General features: G+C 59.8%; 1 protein-coding gene across 1 annotated transcript; it reads left to right on the top strand.

Annotated features, from left to right (window-relative positions):
• The first annotated feature begins 1337 nt into the window (after positions 1-1337).
• On the top strand, positions 1338-8912 carry MISP (mitotic spindle positioning). Its single transcript, XM_081232888.1, has 4 exons — positions 1338-1374; positions 4994-6737; positions 7296-7426; positions 8498-8912. Exons 2-4 carry the CDS (start codon positions 5048-5050, stop codon positions 8585-8587), a joined length of 1911 nt encoding a protein of 636 aa, XP_081089014.1. The 5' UTR covers positions 1338-1374; positions 4994-5047; the 3' UTR covers positions 8588-8912.
• The last annotated feature ends 420 nt before the right edge of the window (positions 8913-9332 follow it).

Here is a 9332-nt window from a genome sequence, read left to right as displayed (position 1 = left end):
GTTTCCTGTGGAGCCCTCGGGTTCCACACCTGGTCCACTCCATCCTTTGGCTTTGAGGCTGCCCCTTGCTGGGCTCACAGCCCCCCCAGGAGACAGACACCCCTAAGCTCTGCCGAGAAGTCAGTCCCTGGAAAATGGGTGGGGACACGGGGAGGAAGCATTTATGGGGGCTGCCACCCCTGCTTCTATCTCACTATGTGATCTGGGTGGGAGGAGTGGCTGCTCCCTCTGGGCCTTGGTTTGCCCACCTGTACAGTGGGCTGTGTGAACCCTGAGGGGGAGGCCACCCCAGTCTGGGAACAGGAGAGTGAGTCCTCACTTTCATAGTGCCCCCCAACATGCTGGATGACCCAGTCTCTGCCTTTCCCCCCCATGAGCAGCCCTGCCAGATTTGGAGCTGGGGGCCCATTAGATGGAAGAAGAGACTGAGGTTCAGAGGGGTCCCACAGTCAGCCAAGGGGCAGGTCAGGACAGAGCCCTAGCCCGGGGGATGGAAGCCCCATCCACTGTGTCCCCTCCCCCGTTGACTGACCACTGTGCCCAGTGGCCTGACTTTCCCGCAGACACTGGGCTCCATGACTCTGGCAGGTTCTCTGCAACTCAACCAAGAATCAGGACAGCCAAGCACCTGGGACACCCACCACCCTTTTCGAGCCTCCGTGCCTCCCTCTGTCAGTGGGGCCTGGGCCCTGCCCATCCCAACGCTTTCTGGCGCCTTTATGTCCTCATTTGGCCCTTTATGTAGAAGTGGGCTGGGGGCATCTCCCAGCCCTGTGATGTCCCCATTTCCCAGAGGAGGAAACAGAGGCTCAGAATGGTTAAGTGGGATTTGAACCCAGGCCCAGCTGAACGCCCCCAGAGACTAGGAAGCTGGGCTGGTCTCAGAAAGGAGCTCTCTGGGGAAATAGCCCCAAAGGGTGGGTTAAGCCAGGTGGCACAGTGGGGGTTTGGACTTGAACACCCCCCCCCTCCGCCTCTGAGAAACAGCAGCTGGTTCGTGGACCAGCCATGTGACCCCAGGCAAGGGACAGCCCCTCTCTGAGCTATGCTGAGAGGTGATGGGAAAGCCAGAGGGCAGCTAGAAGGTTTCTGGGTGAGTTCTGGCTGCAACTTTGTGGGCTGGGGGCCCCTGGGGCCCGAGGCCATGCATCGTGGACGTAGCGCCTGCCCTCTACTCTGTGGTGTCGTCTTTCTCCTCCTCCTCTGGACTTTGTTTCTTGAGCCCAGGTGGGGCCTGGGAGGAGGGGGTGCACCTGCTTCACGGGGCGGGGCTGTGTCCCCTGGCAACCTGGGGCAGGGCAGGGCTGGGAGGCCCCTGTGCAGTCCATAGAGTCAGAGCCAGGCTTGGAGGCTGCTGGGGCTCAGAGCCGAGAGGTGAGTCTTGGGAAATGGGGGGACAGGAAGGATGCAACGCTTGGGCGGGCGGGGGTCCTGAGTGGGGTGGGCTCTACTTTTGGCATGGGGGTTTGTGTGCCAGCGGTACCATCTGCTCACCGGCGGGGCCTTCAGGGTACAGGGAGGGAGCCCACAGCCCCACCCTCAGCCCCCTCCAGACTCAGTGGGGTCCCAGGGGCTGGCAGGGGCCTCCCCTCGCTCTGTACCCGCTGGCTGGCTCTGAGGCCAGGTCTGTGCCCTTCCCACGCTGCACCCGCCCAGGGAAGCAGAGGCCCATCCGTGAACCTTGCCAGGTCCCCAGTCTCCACCCCGGGCTTCAGGACCCCAAATCCAAGGGGCCTTGATCTCCGACCCTCTAAGTGAGGGGCCTGATTGGCACCCCCAGGGCCAGAGGCACAGGGGCCCCCCACTGGTTCTGGGAATTCTGGAGGTTTCTGGGGAGACGCTTAGCACCAGCCAGAGCCCTGCTTGGGGAGGCCTTGAACAGCTTAGAACTCTCCCGTGGGATCGGAGGGCTCATAGGAGGGGGCTCATAGGAGGGGGGTGGGGCAGTCAGCGTGGGGAGGTGTCCAGCCTCTGGGAGGGCAGCTGGGATCCTGTGGGGCCGGTTCAGAGACTTGGCCCAGTGTCCATGTGTGTCCAGGGGTTGGGGCTCTGCCAGCCAGGATCCCGGAGACTGTAGCCCCGAGTGACGGAAGAAGAAGTCCAGGAGCCCATCCCTGCTGTGGGACCTGCCCTGTCTGAGCCCCAGGCCCCTCCAGCAGGCCTTTGCCCAAGGGCGGGAGGCCAGTTGCGGTGATGAGGAAGCAGGTGTGTGGCACCAGGGACCATAAACCCAGTTTCAGTTTTGGTATCAACAGGGTACAGAGTTGGGGCTGGGGAGGAGCCATCCAGGGGGGCTTCCTGGAGGAGGAGGTGGTGACTACCTGGCTTCAGAACCTGTTGCTCTGTCACTCCCTGGTGTGACCCCTCTCTGGGCCTCGGTTTCCTCTGCTATATGTTGGGGACAAGAATGGTCCCCTTGTCACAGACTCTTAGGAGAGGCAAAAAAGCTGCCAGTGTGAGATGCCCAATTATGAGGAGCCCCACCAGGAGCTGGGAGGCTCTGAGCGCTATTACTACTCATTTGCACAGAGTCCACAAGGCCTCCAAGAGGGCGTTTCTCCCCTAGGGTTTCTCTGCGCCAGGCACCCACTCAGGCCTTCTTGCTCTTCCCCACACCCGGCGGTGGGGTCAGCAAGGTCCCACTTCACAGACAGGGAGACAGAGGCTTTTCAAGAGGGAATGCCTGCCCCAAGGTCACTTTGAGATCAGTGGTGGATCCAGGTATAAATAATAACATCAGCCACTGCCGTGAAAGCATTTATCAAGCACCTACTGTATACCAGGGACAGGGTGCCAAGTCTGCATGGCAGCCCTTCGTGGTGGCAGCTGCGTGCTCTGGACTCTACCTACTGTCCAGGTGTGGACACTGAGGTTGGAAGGAAGACTTGCCCAAGGACGCAGGCGAGGGGGACTCCACCCCACTGACCTCAGTGAATCACCCAGAAGGAATGGGCTGAGGAAGGAGTGGTCCCCCACACTGCCCCACCCACCGGGAGACTTGACACCCTCTGGGCGTGCGGTTCTTTTTCCCGGAATGTGGCTTATAAATCCTGCTGGGTGAGCCTCTGGCCACGCACTAGGCAAATGGGCAAATGGTTCTGCATCAGTCCTGCCACACCTGCCCTCCGAGGGGAGTTGCAGGGCGCGGGGACCAGACCTGCCATCCAGGGTGGGCTGAGGCTGGAGGGGTGGCCTGGAGGGGCAGCTGGGGTCTGGGCTAGAATGAGCCCAAACCCTGGGCCCTGAGCACCCAGAGTGAGAGTCAGCCACTGTGTACCTGCTGTGTACCAGACTCCGGGCTGCGGGAGGCGGTGCTCACCTGGCCCACTGGGAGGGAGAGAGGGTCCTGGCTGATGGCTTCAGGTGGGAAGTGACAGGCCTTAAATATAACCTTCTCCCTTCAAAGATATGTGCACCCCCAGCCACTTTCGTCATTGGGAAAGAGGCTCAGTCCTCTTGGCTGGGATTGATTACCCAAGCCTGCTTGTTTCTTAATATTGTTTTCTTAATTATAGTTTCAATATTTGAAAGATTGCGTGATACTGCATTAGGTGTAACATGGTTCCCCATGATCGATTTTATGTGCTTGATGCCCCTTTTCCAGTTCAGGGAGGGTCTGTGTTTTTCTTTTTAAAACCATGTTTGGTGTAAAAATGCAGCGATGGACCCAATAGCTCTGGTGGCACCAGGGGGCCAAGGCCAGGGACCATGGTTGCTTGAGGAGTTGAGTTCCTTTCCTCAGCTGTAAAAAGGTGGCGCCACACTGTGCCGGGCTGGGTACACACGGGATGATCAGGCCACAGGTTCCGAGGGTGGGGACAATCTGGGGGGGGGGTCCCCTGGAGGAGGTGTCCTGTAGGCTGTAGCTAAGAAGGCTGTGGAGGAACAGAAATAAGGGTCCTTCTGGCACAGGGAGGAGGAAGAGGGTCAACCTTGGGGTCTGGTGCCTGCAGAGTTTGGGGGTTTGGCCTGAGGCCGGATGGCGGTCTTGAGAGCCCTGGGCAGGGTGTGAGGGTGCCAGGAGTCACAGAGGTGTGAGAGCAGGTGCCGGGCCTTCACGGCGGCTCCTGGAGCTGTGCTCAGAGGGAGCCGGGACTCTTGGGAGGGGGGCTGGGCCCCCTGGAGCACTGGGTCAGGGTGTCACCCGGCCCAGCGGGACAAGGTCCAAGGCGCTCCTTAGCCCAGCCTGGCTTTATGGTGCTGAGGAAGAGGGTTGTCTGGGATGGGACAAGGTGTCCTGCTGGACAGGTGCAGGAGAGAGAACCAGGATGTGGGACCCTGCCCATCACCACCCCTCTCTGGGTCTCAGTTTCCCCGCTTGACATCCCCAAGAGAGGGGCAGACCCACTGGGCTCATCTGTAAATGTCAGATGGAAAAAATCACAGAAGGAACCTCAGGGTGTGTGTGTGCCCTGGGAGAGAGGCTGTCCAAGGGTGGCCCTGGGTCTGGAAGCGGTGAACTGGGTGGGAGGCTCACCCGGCAGGGTGTGCAGTGTCCGGCAGAGGAGGTGGGAGGGGTGCCTGCAAATGTTAGACACACAGGGACCGAGTTGTTGGGTCAGTACAGGGACACCTAGGGATTCAGGTGTGGCTGGATCCAGGAGCTCAAACAATGTTTTTAGGATGCTGCGTTGGGATTGGGGGTGCTCTTAAGCAAGGTGCATCCACAAGAGGACACATATCGCCCCCCAACAGCTCTCGGCCTCATCCAACCAGCCTAATAAGCCCAGCGGGAAGAGGGTCCAATTTTCCACGTTAATTGCAAAGACCCAGGATTTCACGTCATTGGCCAGGTTAGGTCCCATGTGCATCCCTGAAGCAATCACAGAGGCCAAAGGGTAGAATGTTCTGATTGTCAGGGCTGGGTCACCTACCCTTCCCTGGGTCAATCACAGAGGCCACTTGGCCAGGACTTTGCCCGTGAAGGGAGTGGTATTGCACCTCCCCCCAGGTGCTCTGACCTGGTGACTGACATGTCTTTCTCTTCCCTCAGTGAGCCCAGATCGTCTCCACCCTGGGATCCTCTGGTGGGCAGAAACCCCCAGACATGGACCGAGTGACCAGATACCCCATCTTCAGCATCCCCCACTCACCCCGTGTGGCCGGCAAGACCTTCAAAGGCGACACCAGCTACTCGTTTGAGCTGGTGGGCATGGGGTCCGTGGCCAGAGGCTGGGGCCAGGATGAGCCAGTGGCATGGCCTGCTGACCACGAGGCCTCTCTGGAAACGGTGCAGATGGGGACATCCCTCAGCCTGCGTGGCTTCCCTGGCCGGCTGGCCCCACGGCTGCCCTGCCCAGAGGATGATGAGGAGATGGAGGTGAAGGCCTACCACCTGGAGGCCAGGGACACCCTGCCCTCACGGCCACATGACCTGGAGTGGGAGCGCCGACTGGTCATTCAGGACCAGGCGGTCAGGAAGAGCGGCACGGTGGCCATGCTCCATGGCACCCCTGACCACGGGGAGCCCAGGAGCCCCGGCCGACCGCAGTCCATGCCCCTGAAGGAGAACATGATCGACACAGAGCAGATCGACTTCCTGGCGGCCAGGCGGCAGTTCATGAGCCTGGAGCAGACGAACCCTCCATCCAGGGTGGCCCATGCCCGTGCGGGGGTTCCTCAGGACCCCCCACCCGGGTTGGCCCAGATCCCCCCAGCTGGGGCCAGCCAGGCCTCCAAGGCCCTGAACGGGCCACCCCTGGTCAATGGGTGTGTCGTCCCAGTCAAGCCTGAGGCAAAGGAGGTGGTCACGGAAGAGAAGGGTTTGCCCACCAGGCCTGGTGCCCAAGCCTTGGACGACCCTGGTTCCTGGTCCCAAGAGGGGTCCCCAGAACCCGCCAAGGAGACGCCCATTGAGCGGGAGATCCGGCTGGCTCAGAAGCGGGAGGCAGACCTCCGGGAGCAGCGGGGACTGCAACGGGCGGCCAGCCAGCAGGAGCTGCTGGAGATCCCGGCCAGGCTGCTGCTGAGCAAGGCGAGCCTGGCCACAGCCCCGCGGCTGCACAGGGGGCGCCCATCGCTCTATGTGCAGCGGGATATGGCCCAGGAGTCGCAGCGCGAGGAGGACCACCGTCGGGAGGGCCTGCAGCTGGGCCGGGCGTCCACATCTGACTGGTTCTCCGAAGGCCCCCAGCCCATTCTCAGGAGAGTCCACAGCTCAGACTCCATCCTCAGCCCGACCCCAGATGCCAGTGCAGCCAGCCCCACACCAGAGGTGAGGAAGGTGAACCGCATCCCACCTGATGCCTACCTGAGCCCCCGGATGCCCCCGGGAGAATCCCCAGCCTTCCACACCTACCGCAAGCCCAGCGGTCTCTCTGCTGATGAGGCCAGGCCTGTGGGCTCTCCGAAGGCCACAGGGTCTCAGAGGCATCCCTCGGGATCCTCTGCAAAACCTTCAAGCACAAAGCAGGAGCCTCCCCGGGGACCCCTGCGTGCCAACAGGGGTGTCGTGCGATGGGAGTACTTCTGCCTGCGTCCCCTGAGGTTCGGGGTCCTGGATGAGCCTGAGAAAGCTGAGGCCCCCCGAGTGTGGGGCTGGGAGGTGGCTGGGGCCCCGGCACTGAGGCTACAGAAGTCCCAGTCGTCAGAGCTTCTGGAGAGGGAGGTGGAGAGTGTCCTGCGCCGGGAACAGGAGGTGGCTGACGAGCGGCGGAGCGCTCTGTACCCTGAGGTCTTCTCCCCACCTCCGGACGACTGCTGTGACCTAGATTCCAGGAGCTCCTCCGGCGCATCTGGTGAGGCAGGGTCCTGGGAAGGGCTGCTTTGCTCGGAGTCTCAAAGGTTGGAGCAGAGGAGGGTGGCATGAGGAGTGTGAGAATGGCAGGAGAGGCTAGGGGTGGGGGGACATCTGGGGCACTTTGTCTACTGCCCCAGTTGGCTGGTCTGTCTGCTTAAGCAGTAGCTTTTGGAGAAATAACTTTGCCTTGGGTTTTTTGCTTTATGCATTTGGACACTTTGTTGTTAGGTGCATAAAGGTTTACAGATGTCCTAACCTCTTGGTCAACTGCTCCTTTTTGTCAAGGTAAAATATCCCCCGTGTGACTTTTAATGTTTTCTCCTTGTATGGTCAGCTCATCTGTGGATCCAGTTTCTCCTGACTGGCTATTTCGGTCAATCTGTCTATCAGTTTTTGCAACCTGCTGTCTGCTCTGTCTGTCCATTCACCCATCTCCTTAACTGGTCCAGCCTCTTAGCCAGACTCTGTGTCTCTTGGACTGGGGTCTGACAAATTTTCTGCCCTCCGGAGACTCTGGGATCCTCCCTGATGCCCTTTCCTTCCTCCCCCACCCCAGGCATCACAGGCAGCTACTCGGTGTCTGAGCCACACTTTTTCACCCCCATCCACCTGCACTCGGGCCTGATGTGGACGGCAGAGGCCTCAGCTGAGGACGCTCCTAGGGAGAGAAAGAAGAATGAACAGTGGGTGAGTCTCGAGCCCTGCCATGCACTTGGAGGCCTGGCCAAGGTCTGACACTCCCTATTAGGGCCAGGGAAGGTGAGGCAAGGCTCAAGTGTGACCTGGGTTTGACACCTGCCTCCCTCACTGCCCTGCCAGTGACTGTGCCCCTGTGTCCCCTACACGTGTGGTGCACAGTGGGTAAACTGGGCCTCTCTTCATGTCTGCGCCACATAAGCAGGGTCCCCACCATGAGGTTGTCCCCCTGAGCCAAAGGCTGAGAGCCAGCTTTGCTTGGAGGAGGAGAGCTGTGGCAATCTATCAAAATCATCCTTGTTATTTTCAGGCGTTTATTACCATCATTGTTATTTCTGATTATTATCCACACCTCATGAGGGATGTCTCAGAGCTCGACTTCCCTGGATATCTTCTTGATTGATAGTGTGTGCCTGAGGTGGATTTTTCTGTGACCTGCTTTCTTTTTTTTTTTTCTGCGGTACGCGGGCCTCTCACTGTCGTGGCCTCTCCCGTTGCGGAGCACAGGCTCCGGACGCGCAGGCTCAGCAGCCATGGCTCACGGGCCCAGCTGCTCCGCGACATGTGGGATCTTCCCGGACCGGGGCACGAACCCGTGTCCACTGCATCAGCAGGCGGACTCTCAACCACTGCGCCACCAGGGAAGCCCTGTGACCTGCTTTTGATGCCTGTCATGAGCACAGATTGTGGAAAGAGTTTCCATGTGCCGCCTCTTTGCCAGATGGTTTTGGGGCTGACTTGGCCCAAGACAGGGGCATTTTCTTTGAGGGAGGCATTTCATCTGAGACATGTAGAAGGCCAGCTACCTCTGTGGATTTGTGGAATACATTCGTGACCCTCTTTGAGCTGAGTCCAAAATGCCAGACTCGGGCATTTCCCTGCTGTGGAGCTCAGCATGAGTTAACACATTCCTTGGCACTATTACTAAGTAGAGGGTCTGGAACGGAGGAGGGGATGGTCCTGCTTTACCCCTGCTCTAGGCCTCTCCTATGGGTTAGCAGTGAGGGGAGCTGTTTTGGGGGCGTTAGGACCCTGATGGGGACTTCGTGCCTCCTCTTGCAGGTCTTGGGGGCCACACGGGTAACCCGCCACAAGAACTCCATGGCGGAGTGCTGGGAAACCCGGATCTACGCCAGCGAGGATGAGGATTGAGCCTGGGGCCGGGCGCCCACCCCCTGCCCTGCCCTGCCCTGCCCTGGCCCTGTGGGAACTGCGGACCGTCCTGAGCCCCCGCCTTAGGACATAGGTTCCTGTTTAAATCCAGATCCTAGAGCCACAAATCTCATGCTGCCAAGGCCAAGGTGGATGCACTTTTGGGCTTGAGGGTTTTCTTTTCTGCTTTTCTTTTCCTGCAGGAATCATTGTGCTTTCTGGGTCTAAAGCTGGGGATGACTCCTTCTGTCCCTATGATGTTGCCAAATGCTGTTGGGTCCGGGGAAGAAGGAGACCAAATCCCCCACCTCCAGATGTAATTGTTCCCGCTAGTCTGAGAGGGGAGACGCTCGACCCCTTCCTCTGGGACATCCCAATCTAACAAGGGAGACCTTCCCTGCTCCAGCCCTGGGAAACCTCCAGTCTGAGGGCCAGCCCCGGGCAGAGAAAAAGGGCTCAACTTGGGGTCTGAAGGGGGTCCTTCTATCCCCCCATGAAATAAAGCGGATGCGGGCCCATCCCCTGCCTGGTGTGGTCGGCCGCCCTGGACCTCTCCCTCCCCCTCTGCCTGCTTCACTTCTCTGGGGGACGTCACTGCCCCCAGGGCTGCTGCTTCCTGCCTCTGCCCCTGACCCACCCAGGGTGTCCCCCACATCCCTGAGTGTGGCATACAGAAGGTGCTCAAGCAGTGCTTGTTCAGTGAGTGAGTGACTGTCTCAGTTCTCCCACGTGGCCCGTCAGTCAT

This window comes from Mesoplodon bidens, assembly GCF_964165515.1.
Source record: "Mesoplodon bidens genome assembly, chromosome: 4".
In the NCBI taxonomy this organism is placed as follows: Eukaryota; Metazoa; Chordata; class Mammalia; order Artiodactyla; family Ziphiidae; genus Mesoplodon; species Mesoplodon bidens.
Note: the sequence above shows the minus strand (reverse complement) of the source record. Positions and strands in the feature narration are given on the sequence as shown.